The following is a 19,998-nucleotide window of genomic DNA, read 5'->3' as shown; positions in this document are numbered from 1 at the left end:
TCTGCACACAGTAAGCACTTAACAAATGCCATCATCATTATTATTCCCAAGCGCTTAGTCCAGTGCTCTGTACACAGTAAGCGCTTAACAAATGCCATCATCATTGTTATTATTATTCCCAATCAATCAATCGTATTTATTGAGCGCTTACTGTGTGCAGAGCACTGTACTGAGCGCTTGGGAAGTACAAACTGGCAACATATAGAGACGGTCCCTACCCAACAGTGGGCTCACAGTCTTAAAGAGTGGGCTCACAGTCTAAAAGTCTGCACACAGTAAGTGCTTAACAAATGCCATTATTATTATTATTATTATTATATATAATATTATTATATCAATCAATCAATCGTATTTATTGAGCGCTTACTGTGTGCAGAGCACTGGACTAAGCGCTTGGGAAGTACAAGTTGGCAACATATAGAGACGGTCCCTACCCAACAGTGGGCTCATATATCATAAATAATCAATCAATCAATCAATTGTATTTATTGAGCGCTTCCTGGGTGCAGAGCACTGGACTAAGTGCTTGGGAAGCACATGATATAACAATGATATAATATAATAATATATATAATTAAATAATAATATAATATGATAGTATAATAATAATACATAATAATGTAATAATTACATGTAATATAATTACATATAATTATATTATAATGCAATAATATATAATATCATATATAATAATATATTATACATGGTATTATATATTATTGCATTATAATATAATTATATATAATTACATATAATTATATTATAATGCAATAATATATAATATCGTATATAATAATATATTATACATGGTATTATATATTATTGCATTATAGTATAATTATATATAATTATATATAATTATATTATAATGCAATAATATATATCATATATAATAATATATTATACGTGGTATTATATATTATAACAAATAATATATGATAATATATTGTAATATATAATGTATACTACATAATATACAATATATAATATAAAATAATATAATACATTATATTATAATATAATATATAATATTATAGATTGTTATTATCATTCCCAAGCGCTTAGTACAGTGCTCCGCACACAGTAAGCGCTCAATAAATACGACTGCGCGAACAGCACAGAGTTGGCAACGTGAGGGGGGCCACGGCGCAGCCCGACGCTTGAACTACAACTCCCAGGCTGCCTTTCTCTGGGCGCCCCCCCCAACCGCCGCCGCCATTCCTCCTTGCCCGCAATGCCTGCCGGGAGTTGTAGTTCGGGCGGGCCGCCGGCGCCGCGCCCTTAAAGCGGGGGGTCCGGGAGGGGAGGACTCCCGCCCCCAGCATGCAAAGCGCGGCGTGGCGCGCGGGGCGGCGGCGCGCGAGGGCCTGTGGGTGGAGGCCGGCCGGCCATGGCGGACGGCGGCGGAGGAGGAGGAGGAGGCTGTGGAGGCGGTAATGGCGGCGGTAACGGCGGTCCGGCCCCGTCCGCGGGGGCCGCGGGGGCCTCGGGGGCCTCGGGACCCGCCGGGGCGGCGGGGGGCGGCGGGGGTCCCGCCGGGGGCCCCCCCAACCCGGCGTCGCTGCCCCCCGGAGACGCGCAGCTGATCGCCCTCATCGTGGAGCGGCTGAAGAGCCGAGGCCTGTTCGACGGCTTCCGGCGGGACTGCCTGGCCGACGTCGACACCAAGGTAACGAGCGGGGCCTCCTCAATCAATCAATCAATCATCAATCAATCAATCAATCGTATTTATTGAGCGCTTACTGTGTGCAGAGCACTGTGCTAAGCGCTTGGGAAGTACAAGTTGGCAACATCTAGAGACAGTCCCTACCCAACAGTGGGCTCACAGTCTAGAAGGGGGAGACAGAGAACAAAACCGAACATACTAACAAAATAAAATAGAATAGATATGTAGAAATAAATTAAATAAATAAATAGAGTAAAAAAATATGTACAAACATATATACATATATACAGGTCAATCAATCAATCAATCATCAATCAATCAATCATATTTATTGAGCGCTTACTATGTGCAGAGCACTGTACTAAGCGCTTGGGAAGTACAAGTTGGCAACATCTAGAGACAGTCCCTACCCAACAGTGGGCTCACAGTCTAGAAGGGGGAGACAGAGAACAAAACCAAACATACTAACAAAATAAAATAGAGTAATAAATATGTACGAACATATATCCATATATACAGGTGCTGTGGGGAAGGGAAGGAGGGAAGATGGGCGGGATGGAGAGGGGGACGAGGGGGAGAGGAAGGAAGGGGCTCAGTGTGGGAAGGCCTCCTGGAGGAGGTGAGCTCTCAGTCATCATCATCATCATCATCAATCGTATTTATTGAGCACTTACTATGTGCAGAGCACTGGACTAAGCGCTTGGGAAGTACAGATTGGCAACCTATAGAGACAGTCCCTACCCAACAGTGGGCGCACAGTCTAAAAGGGGGAGACAGAGAACAAAACCAAACATACTAATAAAATAAATAGAATAGATATGCGCAAATAAAATAAATAAATAAATGAGTAAAAAATATGTACAAACATATATACGTATATACAGGTACAGTCCAATCGTATTCATTCATTCAATCGGATTTATTGAGCGCTTCCTGTGTGCGGAGCACCGGACTAAGCGCTTGGGAAGGACAAGTTAGCAACACCTAGAGACGGTCTCTACCCAACAATCAATCAATCGTATTTATTGAGTGCTTACTGTGTGCGGAGCACCGGACTAAGCGCTTGGGAAGGACAAGTTGGCAACATAGAGACGGTCCCTACCCAACAGTCAATCAGTCAATCAATCGTATTTATTGAGCGCTTACTGTGTGCGGAGCACTGGACTAAGCGCTTGGGAAGGACAAGTTGGCAACACCTAGAGATGGTCCCTACCCAACAATCAATCAATCAATCGTATGTATGGAGCGCTTACTGTGTGCAGAGCACCGGACTAAGCACTTGGGAAGTCCAAGTTGGTAACACATAGAGATGGTCTCTACCCAACAATCAATCAATCGTATGTATTGAGTGCTTACTGTGTGCGGAGCACCGGACTAAGTGCTTGGGAAGGACAAGTTGGCAACACCTAGAGACGGTCTCTACCCAACAATCAATCAATCAATCGTATTGAGCGCTTACTGTGTGCGGAGCACTGGACTAAGCGCTTGGGAAGGACAAGTTGGCAACATCTAGAGACGGTCCCCACCCAGCAGTGGGCTCACAGTCTAAAAGGGGGAGACAGAGAACAAAACCAAACATACTAACAAAATAAAATAAGTAGAATAGATATGTACAAGTAAAATAGAGTAATAAATATGTACAAACATTTATACACGTGATGTATATACATCCCCATCCTCCTCCCGCTTTTGCCCCTTCTCCCTCCTCCCATGTTCCTCTCCCTCACCCTTTCCTTTCTTCTCCTCGTAGTCTTCTAGTCTGTGAGCCCGCTGTTGGGTAGGGACTGTCTCTAGATGTTGCCAACTTGGACTTCCCAAGCACTCAGTACAGGGCTCTGCAATCAATCAATCAATCAATCGTATGTATTGAGCGCTTCCTGTATGCGGAGCACCAGACTAAGCGCTTGGGAAGGACAAGTTGGCAACGTCTAGAGCCGGTCCCTACCCAACGGTGGGCTCACAGTCTAAAAGGGGGAGACAGAGAACAAAACAAAACATACTAACAAAATAAAATAAATAGAATAGCTATGTACAAGTAAAATAAATAAATAGAGTAATAAAGATGCACAAACATATGTACAGGTGACATATATACATCCCCATCCTCCTCCCGCTTTTGCCTTTTCTCCCTTCTCCCCCTCCCCTCTTCCTCTCCCTTTCTTTTCTTCTCCTTCTAGTCTTCTAGACTGTGAGCCCACTGTTGGGTAGGGACTGTCTCTACATGTTGCCAACTTGGACTTCCCAAGCGCTTAGTACAGGGCTCTGAACACAGTAAGTGCTCAATAAATACGATTGATTGATTCCCCCTCTCCTTCTCTTTTCCCCTGTTTTCCCCTCTTCTTCTTTCCCCCTCCTCCTTTCCTTTCTCCCTCTCACTCCTCCTTTCCCTCCCCCTTCCTCCTCCTCTCCTTCCCCCCTCCGTCTCTTCCCCCTCCTTCTCTTCCCCCCTTCTTCTCTTCCCCGCTCCTTCTCTTCCCCCCTCCTTTCCTTTTCCTTCCCTCTTCTCCTCTCCCCCCTCCTCCTCTCCCCCCTCCTCCTCCTCTCCCCCTCCTCCTCTCCCCCCCTCCTCCTCTCCCCCCGCTCCTTCTCTTCCCCCCTCCTTTCCTTTTCCTCCCCCTCCTCCTCTCCCCCCTCCTCTCCCCACTCCTCTCCCCCTCCCCCCTCCTCCCCCTCCTCTCCCTCCTCTCCTCCTCCTCCTTTCCTCCCCCTCCTCCTCTCCTCCTCCTCCTCTCCTCCCCCTCCTCTCCCCCTCCTCCTCTCCTCCCCCTCCTCCTCCTCCTCTCCTCCTCCTCCTCTCCTCCTCCTCCTCCTCCTCCTCCTCTCCTCCTCCTCCTCTCCTCCTCCTCCTCTCCTCCTCCTCTCCTCCTCCTCTCCTCCCCCTCCTCCTCTCCCCCTCCTCTCCTCCTCCTTTCCTCCTCCTCCTTTCCTCCTCCTCCTCCTCTCCTCCTCCTTTCCTCCTCCTCCTTTCCTCCTCCTCCTCCCCCTTTCCCGTCTCCTCCTTCCCCTTCCCCCTCCCCTCCCAAGTTTAGATCTGACCTCTAAACTAAGCTGCACCGGTTGTGTAGGCCCCATGGTGGTAAGCTCGATGTGGGCAGGGAACATGCCTAACTCCACTATATCGTACCGTTCCAAGCGCTTAGTACGTGCTCTGCACATAGCAAGCGCTCAGTAAATACCATTGATTGGTTCAGGCTTCACCCTGTGGTTTGTTTGTTTTTTAAAAAAACAAAACACCCAATTCTCACTTATCTGCTCCTGATCCCGTTGAGACCACGTATTTCAATCGTGCCACTCTTCACCTAGATGTTCTACTCCACTGGGTATGTCTCTGGGAAACTGCCCGGCTTATGGAGGTCTTAGGCAACTTAGACTGTGACTGGGCCAACCAGGCCACAATTCCTTGTCCAACTATGGCATCAGAGCATTTTGGAGACTCCTCCGAGCATCTGTTCTCGGGGTCGGGGCCTAGTAATAATAATTATGGCATTTGTTTAGCGCTTACTATGTACCATGCATTGTGCTAAGCACTGGAGTAGAGTGCTCTACCCAGAGTACGTGCTCAGTAAATACCATTGATGGGGCTGGACATCCAGCACCTTTCATTTTAGAGAAGCAGCCTGGCTCCGTGGAAAGAGCCCGGGCTTTGGAGTCAGAGGTCATGGGTTCAAATCCCAGCTCCGCCACTCGTCAGCTATGTGACTTTGGGCAAGTCACTTCACTTCTCTGGGCCTCGGTCCCCTCATCTGTAAAATGGGGATGAAGACTGTGAGCCCCCCATGGGACAACCTGATCACCTTGTAACCCCCCCCAACACTTAGAACAGTGCTTTGCACATAGTAAGCACTTAATAAATGCCATCATTATTATTATTTTCCTTCTAGTGACCTATTCTGGACTGCTTGGTCCAAACCCTCCTGACTCTACTGGCATTTTGTGGTATTCCCTGTGTGAAACGTTTCCCTCTGTTGGGAATTTCTCATCCTCAGGCTTCAGTTGGTGTCCCTTTTTGTCCTGGCAGGGTGGGAATGGGTCCTCAACAAGTTTGGGTCTTTCCCCCATCCACTCCCTTCTAGATGTTGTAGAACATCTACAGTTCAGTCATACCCTTCCTCAGCCTGCCTCTTTCAGTTACGATGGAAAACCGTCATCTTTTCAGTCCGTCCATTTTCCCCAAGCCCCATTTTCCCCTATTTTCCTTGACTGTCTCTGTTCCTTCTCCAGCCCAGTTCTGTCTGCCCTAAGATGCCGTGTCCACAACTGCACAGGAAAATGTTCCAGGTTTTGCATAGTGACAGAATGATGCATTTTTGCTTTGTTTTCGATCCTGACGATGCCTAGCGTTTGGTGTTTTGGGCTAATGTCACGCCTCAGGGACCTCATCTCTAAAATGGGGATGAAGACTGTGAGCCCCCTGTGGGACAACCTGATCACCTTGTAACAGCCCCAGCGCTTAGAACAGTGCTTTGCACATAGTAAGCGCTTAATAAATGCTATAATTATTATTATTATTAGGCTGTGGCCTGGACCTCCCTCCCCCTCCATCTTCAGAGCCCTACTAAAATCATATACATGCTTCTCCTCTAGAGTGTAAGCTTGTTGTGGGCAGGGATCGTCTCTACCAACTCTTAGATCGTACTCTCCCAAGCGCTTAATACAGTGCTCTGCACACAGTAAGCACTCAAACACCATTGATTGATAACTCCTCTAAGAGGTCTACCCTGGCTAACCCCTCACTTCCCCACCTTCCCCCTCTTCAGCACTTTGATATTCACCCCAGCCGCACAACACTTGTGTGCCTATCCCTATAAAGCGCTCTACAGTGCTGTGCACCCAGTAATCCCTTAATAAGTAGTTATTAATAATAGTAATTATGGTATTTGTTAAGCGCTTACTACATGCCAAGCACTGTTCTAAGCACTGGGGTAGATACAGGGTAATCAGGTTGTCCCATGTGGGGCTCACACTTTTAATCCCCATTTTACAGATGAGGTCACTGAGACCCAGAGAAGTTAAGCAACTTGCCCGAGGTCACACAGCAGATAAGTGGCGGAGCTGGGATTAGAACCCGTGTCATCCGACTCCCAAGCCTGTGCTTTTTCCAGTAAGCCGTGCTGCTTCTCTACTGCTTGTCCTCTACCTCTTCCCTTATCCGTAATTTCTTTTCACATCTGCCTCTCCCTCTAGACGGTAAACTCCCTGTGGGCATGGAGCAGGTACTCTCCCAAGCGCTTGGTACGTACAGTGCACTCACTAAACGCTCAAATATCACTGATTAGGCTGACGATATGAAGGACCAGTTGGCAAAAGTTCCCAAGACTTCTTTCCCGAGAGGTGACCATTTAGTTCAGGGCCCAAAAAGCGCCTCGGCCACTTTTCCACCCACTCACTCGGCTTTTATGTGGTTTGCATGCACCATTTTAGAGTAGAAGTCTAAAGGAGATGTGAACTATCTTGAGCTGCAAAGATGGAGTTTTCCTGGGTCAGTAATGAAACTTCAGTGATTAGAAAAGCAAATATCTGAGCGTCAAAGGTGTAATGTTGGGCTGTGTCCTTCCCACAGCATGGTATATTGGTTGTATCTCTACATTTCTGACACAGGCCCAGGCAGATGTGTAGTAGTGGAGGGAAGGGCAAACTTAGGATGGAGAAATATTTTCCTACAACTTCCCTCCTTTTTTTTTTCCTCTCTCACCATTTCAGCCAGCTTACCAAAACCTGAGACAGAAAGTGGACAACTTTGTGTCAACCCACCTGGATAAACAGGAGTGGAACCCAACGATGAACAAAAACCAGCTGAGAAACGGGCTGAGGCACAGTGTGGTTCAGTAAGTAGGGCCCCTGAATCAATCAATCAGTCAATCATATTTTATTTCCTGAAGGCAGGAGAGCCAACGGAGGCAGCCCGCCTGTTGGGTCGCGTGCCTCGTTGCCGTCACGGCGGGGCCGAAATCCGCACAATCTCGCGTGTGTTGCCGAGCCCCAACTGGCTGGCGGTTCCGTGAACGTTTAGGAATGTCGATCCCGATACACCCCACATTCGCTAATTATTTCAGCAGGACGGTGGGACACGGAACCTTTGGTACCCAGCCTTTGCTTGCCACCTCAACAAGGCTCCTTACTAGCGACCAGTCAGAGCTGGAAACCTCAAGACATCCCTAAGAGTAGAAAGGAACACGTACAAAAAGCCAGCTCTGTCACGGTCCTTGAGGCATCCACACAAAGCGACAATTTTCAGAAAGCCTATTCCCCTGACCTCTGACAGACAGAGAAAGATGGATAATGGTGAAAAGTACAAGGCCCCCTGTCCGTTTGTCCGTCTTTCATTCATCGGGTCCTTTTCTGAGAGGGCAAGAGCAGGAGAGTAATCCTTGTGTGGACCCGTTTCTTCCCTAGAAAATTCTGAAGCTAGAAAAGATAACCCCCAAATAACCGCAAACTCTTTGGAGGGAAGGAGCCGGGTGTCTCGCTGTTATATTTCTACTGATTGGACTAAAACAGCTCTACTAGCTCCCTAGAGTTCAGATGGCAAATTTTCTGTTCGATCGGTCTACCAAATTCAACTCCAGGGTTGACTTTTAGTATTTTGTATTTCAGTAGAATTAGTGTATGAGTGACATTGGACCGCGTGAATGGGTGTGAACTGGCAGGGTTGCCTTTCCTGTTGGAAGCAGCGTGGCTCAGTGGCAAGAGCCCGGGCTTTGGAGTCAGAGGTCGTGGGTTCAAATCCTGCCTCCGCCAAGTGTCAGCTGTGTGACTTTGGGCAAGTTACTTCTCTGTGCCTCAGTTACCTCATCTGTAAAATGGAGGTTAAGACTGTGAGCCCCCCCGTGGGACAACCTGATCGCCTTGTAAACTCCCCGGCGCTTAGAACAGTGCTGTGCACATAGTAAGCACTTAATAAATGCCATTAAAAAAAAAAATGACACTGCTGAGGGTCAGCGTGTCTCCCCCTTCTAGACTGTGAGCCCACTGTTGGGTAGGGACCATCTCTCTATGTTGCCAACTTGTACTTCCCAAGCGCTTAGTACAGTGCTCTGCACACAGTAAGTGCTCAATAAATACGATTGATAGATTGATTGACTGTGAGCCCACTGTTGGGTAGGGACTGTCTCTATATGTTGCCAACTTGTACTTCCCAAGCGCTTAGTACAGTGCTGTGCACACAGTAAGTGCTCAATAAATATGAATGAATGAATCTATTGGCGAGAGAATAATTCAAGACCATTTCTTGCCCCTTGACCCACTGTGCCCATGTTCATCCCCCCCCCCCCCCCCCCACGCCTTGATTGTAAGTTCCTGTGGGCAGGGAACAGGTCTGTTATATTGTACTCTCCCAAGCGCTCAGTATAGTGCTCTGCTCACGGTAGGCACTCAGTAAATAACTGATGTGGCGTGAGCTGATCGGCAAGGGAGTGGGTCAGTATCTCTGGAAGGTCTTTCCAGTGGGCATCACTGGGCCCTCTTCGAGTGTGGAAGCCGTTGTTGAGTGGGGCGCTGGATAAGGGATGGGGTGGGAAGGGGGTTCTTCCATTTTCCAAATATTTAGGTGGCCTTCATAGACCAAAGTTGTAAAGTAGCAGGAAAAATGGGGGCCAAGTAGTTGCATAGACTGATTCTTGGGGTAGCGCAGTACCTACGGGTATCCCCTTCGGCCTCCGGGCGAATGAGAAGGGCCTCCTCGTGTGACTGCAAAATTAAGCTCGAATGCCACTGCTGATGAGGAAAGGCCTCTTCCCAAGAGGAGATGGAGCTGTGAATCACCTCATCACCTTGCAGCCCTTTCTCCAAGAAAGATTGCCCAGGGGAATCAATCAGGCAAGCAATGGTATTTACTGAGCACTTACTGTGTGCGGAGCACTGTGTTAAGCGCTTGGGAGAGCACAATACAACAGAGTTGGTCATAATAATAATCGTGGTATTTGTTAAGCACTTACCATGTGCCAAGCACTGGGGTGGATACAACAAATTGGTTTGGACACAGCCCCCGTCCCACGTGGGGCTCACAGTTTCAGTCCTCATTTGATGGATGAGGTAAATGAGGCTGTTCCCTCAGTAATAATAATAATAATAATAATGGCATTTATTAAGCGCTTACTATGTGCAAAGCACTGTTCTAAGCGCTGAGTTTACAGGGTAGGCCGTCCTTTGGATTTTTCCAGCGGGGCCAAACGGATAGGTGGACGTGAGCCAGGAGAAATTGTGTCCACGTCCCTTAGGGCGAAGGCTAGGAGAAATAATAATAATGGAGTATTATTATTCGCGGCTCAGTGGAAAGAGCCCGGGCTTTGGAGTCAGAGGCCGTGGGTTCAAATCCCGGCTCCGCCGATTGTCAGCTGTGTGACTTTGGGCAAGTCACTTCACTTCTCTGGGCCTCAGTTCCCTCATCTGGAAAATGGGGATTAAGACTTTGAGCCCCCCGAGGGACAACCTGATCACCTTGTAACCTCCCCAGCGCTTAGAACAGTGCTTTGCACATAGTAAGCGCTTAAAAAATGGCATCATTATTATTATTATTATTACACACACTAGTGGATAGAAGAGAAGCAGCGTGGCTCAGTGGAAAGAGCTCGGGCTTTGGAGACAGAGGTCATGGGTTCAAATCCCGGCTCCGCCGATTGTCAGCTGTATGACTTTGGGCAAGTCACTTCACTTCTCTGTGCCTCAGTTCTCACATCTGTAAAATGGGGATGAAGACTGTGAGCCCCCTGTGGGACAACCTGATCACCTTGTAGCCTCCCCAGCGCTTTGCACATAGTAAGCGCTTAATAAATGCCATTATTATTATTATTATTATCATTATTATTATCTCTTGGGATCCCAGATTCTGTGGAAAGTTGGCAGGGCTGGGGGAGAACTAGTGGATAGAAGGGGAGAGGAAAGAGAGTGGCTTAGTGAGAAGACTGCGGCCCTGGGAGTCAGGACCTGACTACTAATGCCAGCTCCACCACTTCCCTACTGTGTGACCTTGGACAAGTCACTTAACTTCTCAGTTCCCTCATATGCCAATCGGGGATTTGATCGGTTCTTGTTTTCCCTCCTACTTAGACCGTGAACCCCAGTGTGGGATGTGATTCGCTCGTCTCTACTTCGGAGCTCAGTACAGTGCTTGACACATAGTAAGCACTTAACAGATCCACAGTTATTATGACTATTATCATGACCATTATTATAAGAAGGCAAGTGGGGACAAGGCAGATGAGAAAATTAAAGGATGGAGAGAGGAGAAGGAAAAGAGAACAAGTTTGGAGAAGGGAGGAAAAGGGCGGCAAGGTCAGAGGCGAAATGGGCAAGGGAAACACAGAAGGGAAGCGGAGGGAGTTGAAGAAATTCGGCCATCCTGGGACTTTCGGCTGTGTCAACTTGGGAGAAGTACAGTGCTCTGCAGACAGTAATCAATCAATCAATCAATCGTATTTATTGAGCGCTTACTGTGTGCAGAGCACTGGACTAAGCGCTTGGGAAGTACAAGTTGGCAACATCTAGAGACGGCCCCTACCCAACAGTGGGCTCACAGTCTAGAAGGGGGAGACAGAGAACAAAACCAAACATGTTAACAAAATAAAATAAATAGAATAGATATGTACAAGTAAAATAGAGTAATAAATATGTACAAACATATATATATCTATATATATATACAGGTGCTGTGGGGAGGGAAGGAGGTAAGGTTGGGGGGATGGAGAGGGAGAGGAGGGGGAGAGGAAGGAGGGGGCTCAGTCTGGGAAGGCATCGATCAATCAATTGTATTTATTGAGCGCTTACTGTGTGCAGAGCACTGTACTAAGCGCTTGGGAAGTACAAATTGGCAACATCTAGAGACAGTCCCTACCGAACAGTGGGCTCACAGTCTGGGGGGGGGGACAGAGAACAAAACCAAACATATTAACAAAATAAAATAAATAGACTAGATATGTACAAGTAAAATAAATAAATAAAGAGTAATAAATCTGTACAAACATGTATACGTATATACAGGTGCTGTGGAGAAGGGAAGGAGGTAAGGCGGAGGGGAGAGGGGGAGGAAGGGGAGAGGAAGCAGGGGGCTCAGTCTGGGAAGGCCTCCTGGAGGAGGTGAGCTCTCAGTAGGGCCTTGAAGGGAGGAAGAGACCTAGCTTGGTGGATAATAATAATAATAATATAGCATTTATTAAGTGCTTACTATGTGCAGAGCACTGTTCTAAGCGCTGGGGGGTTACAAGGTGCTCAGGTTGTCCCATGGGGGGCTCACAGTCTTCATCCCCATTTTCCAGATGAGGGAACTGAGGCCCAGAGAAATGAAGTGACTTGCCCAAAGTCACACAGCTGACAGTTGGCGGCATTTGAACCCACGACCTCTGACTCCAAAGCCTGGGCTCTTTCCACTGAGCCATGCTGCTTCTCTGGATAATAATAATAATAATGGCATTTATTAAGCGCTTACTATGTGCAAAGCACTGTTGTAAGCGCTGGGGAGGTAACAAGCTGATCAGGTTGTCCCATGTGGGGCTCACAGTCTTAATCCCCATTTTACAGATGAGGTAACTGAGGCACAGGGAAGTGAAGTGACTTGCCCAAAGTCACACAGCTGACAATTGGCGGAGCTGGGATTCTAACCCATGACCTCTGACTCCAAAGCCCAGGCTTTTCCCACTGAGCCACGCTGCTTTGGGGAGGGAGGGCATTCCAGGCCAGGGGGATGACGTGGGTGCTCAATAAGTGCTCAGTAAGTACGGGCCTCAATGGGCCTCTTGCTCCCGTATTCATTCATTCATTGAATAATGGGTGGAATGAGTGGATGAATGAATACGGGAGCAAGAGGCCCCCCCGTGCCCAGGTAGAGCAGGGCACTCTGCAGTGAGGGGGTTTGGCCAGCAGAGGGCGACATGTAGCCAGTCATCCCCTGCCCGCTGGAAGCCCACTCTCCCCCCCTGCTAGCCACAGGCCTGCCTGGGACCCTGGGGAGAGGGAGGTCGGGGGGGGGGGGGGGCAGCCGTTGCCCCCTATTTGGGGTTCTTGAGTCTGGGCAGCATCTCCCTCAGGAAACCACTCAATCTGCGCATCAGGCAGAAACTCCTCACCCTGGGCTTCAAGGCTGTCCATCCCCTCGCCCCCTCCTACCTCCCCTCCCTTGTCTCCTTCTCCAGCCCAGCCCGCACCCTCCGCTCCTCCACCGCTAATCTCCTCACCGTACCTCGTTCTCGCCTGTCCCGCCATCGACCCCCGGCCCACGTCCTCCCCCGGGCCTGGAATGCCCTCCCTCTGCCCATCTGCCAAGCTCGCTCTCTTCCTCCTTTCAAGGCCCTACTGAGAGCTCACCTCCTCCAGGAGGCCTTCCCAGACTGAGCCCCTTCCTTCCTCTCCCCCTTGTCCCCCTCTCCATCCCCCTCATCTTACCTCCTTCCCTTCCCCACAGCACCTGTTTATATGTATATATGTTTGTACATATTTATTACTCTATTTTTTTCGTGCATATCTATTCTATTTTATTTTGTTAGTATGTTTGGTTTTGTTCTCTGTCTCCCCCTTTTAGACTGTGAGCCCACTGTTTGGTAGGGACTGTCTCTATATGTTGCCAATTTGTACTTCCCAAGCGCTTAGTACAGTGCTCTGCACATAGTAAGCGCTCAATAAATACGATTGATGATGATGATGATGATGATGTATATATGTTTGTACATATTTATTACTCTAGTTATTTATTTATTTATTTTGCTTGCCCCACATGGGACAACCTGATTATCTTGTATCCTCCCCAGCGCTTAGAACAGTGCTTTACACATAGCAAATCCCCCCCGCCCTACCTCCTTCCCCTCCCCATAGCACCTGTATATATGTTTGTAAAGATTTATTACTCTATTTTACTTGTACATATTTACTATTCTATTTATTTTATTTTGTTAGTATGTTTGGTTTCGTTCTCTGTCTCCCCCTTTTAGACTGTGAGCCCACTGTTGGGTAGGGACTGTCTCTAGATGTTGCCAACTTGTACTTCCCAAGTGCTTAGTACAGTGCTCTGCACACAGTAAGCGCTCAATAAATACTATTGATTGATTCATTCAGTGATCGTATATATCGAGCGCTTACTATGTGCAAAGCACTCTGCTGAGCATTTGGGAGAGGGCAGCATAACAACAAAACAGGCCCATTTCTGCCCACAGCAAGCTCACAGCCTAGAGGCAAGCTCACAGTTTAGAGAAGCAGCGTGGCTCAGTGGGAAGAGGCTGGGCTTGGGAGTCAATCAATCAATCAATCGTATTTATTGAGCGCTTACTGTGTGCAGAGCACTGTACTAAGCGCTTGGGAAGTACAAGTTGGCAACATATAGAGACGGTCCCTACCCAACAGTGGGCTCACACTCTAGAAGGGGGAGACGGAGAACAAAACCAAACATTAACAAAATAAATAGAAGATATATACAAGTAAAATAGAGTAATAAATATGTACAAACATATATACAGGTGCTGTGGGGAAGGGAAGGAGGTCGTGGGTTCTAATCCCGGCTCTGCCAAGTGTCGGCTGTGTGACCTTGGGCAAGTCACTTCTCTGAGCCTCAGTTCCCTCGTCTGTAAAATGGGGGTTAAGACTGTGAGCCCCACGTGGGACAACCCGCTTACCTTGTATCTACCCCAGCGCTTAGAACAGTGCTTGGCATGTAGTAAGTGCTTAACAAATGCCATCGTACTTACTATTATTAGAGGGGGAGACAGACTTTAAATAGATAAAACTAGATAAATTACAGATATATACATATGTGTTGTGGGGATGGGAGGGAGAATGGGTGAGCCCGCTGTTGGGTAGGGACCGTCTCTATATGTTGCCAACTTGTGCTTCCCAAGCGTTTAGTACAGTGCTCTGCACACAGTAAGCGCTTAATAAATACGATTGAATGAATGAAGGAGCAAGTAAGAGCGGTACAGAAGGGAGCGGGAGGAGAGGAGGGCTTAGGGAAGGCTTCTTGGAGGAGATGGGCCGTCAGTAAGGCTTTGGAGGAGGAGTAGAGATAATGACAGTAGCGGCAGCAGTGGTAATAGCATTTATTAAGCACTCACTGGGGGCCGAAAACTGTACTAAGCGCTGGGAGAGAATACACCTGTGGGAGTTGGGTCATTCATTCTATTGTCGTATTTATTGAGTGCTTACCGTGTGCCGAGCACTGTACTAAGCACTCGGGAGAGTACATTACAATAAACAGACAAATTCCCTTCCCACAATGAGCTTACAGTCTAGAGGTGAGGAGACGGACGTGAGTATTAAAAAAAAAAAAAAACCCGCTATGGACACAAGTGCAGTAGGGCTGGGAGGGTCTCACCTCTGAGGTGCTCCTTAAGAGCACGGTGGCCAGAAGGCCACCCCAGGTTGGATTGTGATTATTTCCCCGCACTCGAGAATCAACGTCAGCTCGTCTGTGGTCGTGGGACCCGCGTAAAAGCATTTTCCAGGACGGCCTCGGACAGGACGGTTAAAAGGAGACCCAGGGGGACGGCCCGTGTTGGAGAAATGCTCGGAAACATGAGGGAGAATTAGTGAGAATCAGAGGGTGGCTGCCCCCTTTTCCCTCCCTCACCTTCCCCCCAAAGCTCCTTGGCAGAATGGCCACCTCTTCAACACTAGACGACACTGCCTGTCTCAGTTACTCTGCTTTCAGGACCCTCCCCTCGATCTCCTTCGGCCTTCCCAAGTAGAATCCAGAGAAGCAGCGTGGCCGTAGACAAGGCGCTTCGCTTCTCCGTGCCTCCGTTTCCTCAAGTGTAAAAATGGGGTTTGAGTGCCCGTGAGCCCCACGTGGGACGCGGACCCAGCCCGACCTAATTAACCGGTACCTACCCCAGCGCTGAGAGCAGCGTTTGCCACATCATCATCATCAATCGTATTTATTGAGCGCTTACTGTGTGCAGAGCACCGTACTAAGCGCTTGGGAAGTACAAGTTGGCAACATATAGAGACAGTCCCGACCCAACAGTGGGCCACACATAATAAGCGCCTTAAAATACTATAAAAATAAAAAGTCTTCCCTGCGCCTCCTTCCCTGTGAGCACCCCCCTGCCCCGAGATTCAGCATCTTCCACCTGGGGGGTGGCTCCCCAAAAACACAATTTCGGGTGATTCACCCTGACACCCTCCGGATGCGGAGAACGTTGATGCCCTGCTCTCCTCTTGCTCGCCTTCAAGGCCCGACTAGAGTTCTTGGCCGCTAGAAAGCAGTGGCCTTAATGATTCGTTGCCCGGGCCACATTACCCACAGGATCTCCCCTCCTCCCACCTTTGGGCCGTACCTACCCTCATCCCCCAACTTGGGATCTTGGTCCCAACGCACCCATTGTACAGGGAGAGGGGCGGGCAGGGTGGCACCAGCCTGAGCAGGGCACGCATTCATCGGAGGGAGCTTTCCAAAGGGAGACGGGCCTTAAATCGCATGTGGCGAGAGACACCACCCGTCCCCTACGTCTCTCCTCTCCCTCCCCAACCCCCCGGAAGGAGCGACCAAGGAGCCTGCAGCTGTCACCGTGTTGGCACGATTTGGGGCTGATGCAAGGGCTCTGCGATTCCCCTGGCAGGGCCGGGCGGCGGCGGCGGCGGCGGCGGGGTCGGGGCGGTTCTTCGAGGGACCGAATAACTGAATGGCTCCTTGTTTGCCCCCAAGGTCGGGGATGCTGGAAGCTGGAGTGGACAGGATTATTTCTCAGGTGGTGGATCCCAAACTAAACCACATCTTCAGGCCCCAGATAGAGCGAGCGATTCATGAGTTCCTGGCTGCGCAGAAGAAAGAGGAGGTTGTGCCCGCTCCACCCCCAGAGCCTGAAAGTCAGGACCCTCCAGCTCCTTCCCCAGATGCCTCCTAAGGTCTGGTATCGCCACGCTGTTCGTTCTCCCTCCCGCCCGACCTCTTCGGCTTCCCTCCCCCTCCCTCCGCCCCCCACCCCCAGCCGAGCTGACTCGACTAGCGCGGTGGGGACGGACTATTCTAGCAGAAGCCCAGAGAAGAGCAGTTTTTCAAAGGATTCCATGTGTTTAATTTCCCACTGACTATTTTAAGTAAATAATGCCTTCCGATCTCTAAAGACTTGAGATTTCCAGTGCCCCCCCTCAAGCCAAGGGAAGAAAACGAGCTGCAGGAGCATTCCCCCCCCGACCCTGAAGCGAATAGCCGCTTCATTAAAACACGAGGCCGGGAGCGGTGCCGTCCCGGGTCAGACCCACAGTCCGTCCAGCCCGGGCATCTGACTCCGTAAGTGACACCAAAGGGCAGCGGGAGGTGCCACGTGATGGTTGCCTGCCCCCCACAGCGAGGGACATTCTGCCCAAGATTAGAGAGAGAAGTAACGGGCAGCCCATTGCGCGAGCTCCCGTTTATTATTAAAACTACGGAACATCCGTCTCGAGGCTGTTGACCTTTTGAGACCGGCGTAAGGCCCCGTGGGAGCAAATCCGACGGGTTTATCATCCGCTCTCCTAAAAGGCGCGTCCTCCGGGAGGGTTCCTCAACCCGGTGACTGGGGAATCGGGAAGAAGTGATTCCGGGTCCGTGCCCTTCGGAGTTTGGTAGACTTCAGTCACCCTTCTCGGCCTGCGTCTTTCTAGGCTGCGGGGTTCTGTCCAGTATTTCCGGTACCTCCCCATCCAGAAGCCGTCCGCCGTGGTTGGCCTTCTCCCCCTCCCTCATCTCTGGCCCTGTTTTATCCTTGCTAAGATGGGACAGGTGGGGCTGCCCACTATATTCCCAGGGGCAAGCACACTGTGGCCTTCCAGAGTGGCAGTAACTGATTTCGGTCTTATTTTCTGTACCGAGTATTCCTGCACACAAGGAGGGTTTAAGTGAGAGCCCGTTTTTTTTTTTTTTCCCCTAGCCGAAACTGCTGACGGAGTGTCTGCCCTGGAAATGAGTTAACGGCGTGTTCTCTAATTAAAAATAAATAAATAAATGAACAGCCCATTTGAAGCCATGCCCTTGACAGGGTTCAGAGTCTGTCTGAACATCGAAATGTCAGCTTACCCTTTATCTGGTAGGGGTTCAGTTTCTTAACATCCAATCTGAGTTGGTCGCTCACATACCAAGCGACGCTTCTATTATAAGCCCAATTTTCAGTCCGCGAACCACTCTGGCAAGCGACGATGTCCTGATTGAGTCTGCAGGCCAAGTCGTAGAAGGCGGACCGGCTCGTAGGAATTTTTAAATGCCTTTGAAGTAAAAATTCATTTTATTTTCAGTAGGACCCGAGGCTCTGTTTATGGCTGTCAGAGCCGTCTTATTTCATTCGCGCTATTATTAAGCTTTTCTGAGGCTGGAGGTGAAAACGGGGGGCCGGCTTCAGTGTGACTTGATTTTTCCTTTTTTAACGGTTTGGGTCTGAAAGAAAGCGTAGGAGCACTAGGGAACGAATTCTCGACAAGATCGCAAAGGCCAATGAATACCTGCTTTGAAGCAAGTCCACCGTCAGGCATTTTACCAAGAGTGTAGTCGATTTTTAATAGGACACTTGCTTCATTTTCTTCTCTCGCTGATAAGATTCTGATGTACTAAAAGCCTTCTTCAACATTTCCTTCCCCAGTTTGCTCCGGTGCCTTAGCCCATTAAATTTCACTAGCTCCTAGGCCATTTTCCTTGGAATATGATGGGATGGGAGGCGGCCTGTCCAGTCCAGCGGGCATCGCCTGGATCAGCTGCAAGAGGGGGGGACCAGACCAGGAGAAAGGAGCCCCGGTACTGACAGGGCAGCTCTGTGGGGATCCCCATTTGTCCATAATGTAGCTGCTTATTGTTAAATTGTACTCTCCCGAGCGCTTACTACAGTACCCTGCAGCCGGTAATCGCTCCAGTAGATGCGATCGACTGACACGGTGCTGGAAGGAGGTTTCACTTGAGATGGTTTTCGAAGCTGGGGAACGGCACTCTCAGCAGCAGCCTTTACTGTGAATTACTCCGGGAGACAGAGCGTCCCAAAGAGGCTTTGACGACTATTTTTTTTTTCTTGCAGAATTCGCCTGGTATGCTAGCCGAAGAAAATTGGCAGCGGCCAAGTTTATTCCACCGGACACACAAGACTGCAGCCTCGTAATGAAGATATCCAAAGACTCAGAGTCAGGGATTGAATATGACGGCTCCGCCCCGCTGCCTGGCAGATTGCCTTACTTGGGTTAAAAAAGACCCCGCTCGGTGGGGACTGTGCCCTTCTGGTTCATCGCAAGGTCCCCCAGAACCATCGTGGGAGGCTCTGGGGTGGTGGTTGAGGTGGGCAGGGGGGGCGAGAGGAGTGTGGGTGGCTGAACTTTGAGCCTTGTGAGGATTGGGACCTAGATAGAAGACCAGGGGGCCCCAGAAAATTGTGACAGAATCTGTAATTTTGTGATAGGAAGAGTAGCCTAGCTAGATTGGGTCCCTAATGGCAGTAGTAAATGACTGAATTGTCGATCCGGGAAGGAGACGCTTCTTTAGAAATGAGCTGCTTGGTAGGGCGAAGCTGGCGGGCCAGGGCAGCAGCCAGGGTAGCCCAGCAGATGCTTCTGAATTGTCTTGTCTGTTTCTTGGCTTTCCCAGCGAACAGGGGCCTGGCCGAAGCCCGCAGTAAACTGGAAAGCAGGGGCCGGCGGGGAGTGGGCGAGTCTGCCTGCCGGGTCGGGGGGAGGATGGGGGAAGTCGCTCAGGGGTTTCGTCCTCGGACAGGTTCACCGACTTTATCCCGGCAGTGTTTTGAACGGGGACGGCCGGGGCTGGGAATTTGCTGGAGAGAACGGATGTACGGTCCATCGGCAACGTCCTTCTCCATTTCATAGTAAAACACTTGAAAAACCGGAAACTGACGTGGTGAAGAGTCGTGTTTTTGTTTTTGTCCTCCCCCACCCCCACCAAAAACCAACTGCTCCACCTGGGCCCACTGGATGAATGGGTCCGATTACTTGCCCGCATGCCATTTGGGCTAGGTTACCCCAATCTCCCTTGCTGTTTCAGCCCCCATTAACCCAGAGTCAATAGGACTTTAGTCCCTGACAGAAAACATATGCTGCCCTCTGCTCGCTCTCTCTCTCTCTCTGGGGCAGGCTCCTTACAGTTAGTCACACGGGTGCGTTTTTTCTGGGCAGTTTTGTGGCTAAGGGACCTCAAGGAGGTCATCTGGTCCAGCCTTCTGCCTCCAGAGTGAATGACTTAATCAACCTAAGGCCGACGGTTACCCTTTGTTCCTCCAGAGCTCCAGGGGCGGGGGGCCCCCATGGCCACCCTGCAGAGCTGCATCTGTCATTTTGTCACTGTGATGGGTATGAAATTCTTCCTGAGCACCCACTGAGGGCAGATGGCTGTTGCGGTCATAACGAGCCCCAGGCTCTGCACCGCACTAACAGAAATTAAAGGCACACCCTTG

The 19,998-nt window shown here is 49.4% G+C and overlaps 1 protein-coding gene across 1 annotated transcript; it reads left to right on the top strand.

The window, feature by feature from the left end:
• Positions 1-1,390: 1,390 nt before the first annotated feature.
• Positions 1,391-19,437, top strand: BOD1 (biorientation of chromosomes in cell division 1). Its single transcript, XM_038771690.1, has 4 exons — positions 1,391-1,669; positions 7,367-7,491; positions 16,287-16,486; positions 18,619-19,437. Exons 1-3 carry the CDS (start codon positions 1,391-1,393, stop codon positions 16,483-16,485), a joined length of 603 nt encoding a protein of 200 aa, XP_038627618.1. The 3' UTR covers position 16,486; positions 18,619-19,437.
• The last annotated feature ends 561 nt before the right edge of the window (positions 19,438-19,998 follow it).

This window comes from Tachyglossus aculeatus, chromosome X1, assembly GCF_015852505.1.
Source record: "Tachyglossus aculeatus isolate mTacAcu1 chromosome X1, mTacAcu1.pri, whole genome shotgun sequence".
NCBI lineage: Eukaryota > Metazoa > Chordata > Mammalia > Monotremata > Tachyglossidae > Tachyglossus > Tachyglossus aculeatus.
The sequence above is the reverse complement of the archived record's forward strand: the minus strand, read 5'-3'. Positions and strand labels throughout refer to the sequence as shown.

What these genes read in the sequence shown, in the direction of transcription:
- BOD1 (XM_038771690.1), top strand. Translation starts at nt 1,391, where the DNA reads ATGGCGGACGGCGGCGGAGGAGGAGGAGGAGGCTGTGGAGGCGGTAAT. An exon ending in TGGCCGACGTCGACACCAAG is followed by an intron (nt 1,670 to 7,366) that starts GTAACGAGCGGG and finishes TCACCATTTCAG; the next exon opens with CCAGCTTACCAAAACCTGAG. An exon ending in CTGAGGCACAGTGTGGTTCA is followed by an intron (nt 7,492 to 16,286) that starts GTAAGTAGGGCC and finishes TTTGCCCCCAAG; the next exon opens with GTCGGGGATGCTGGAAGCTG.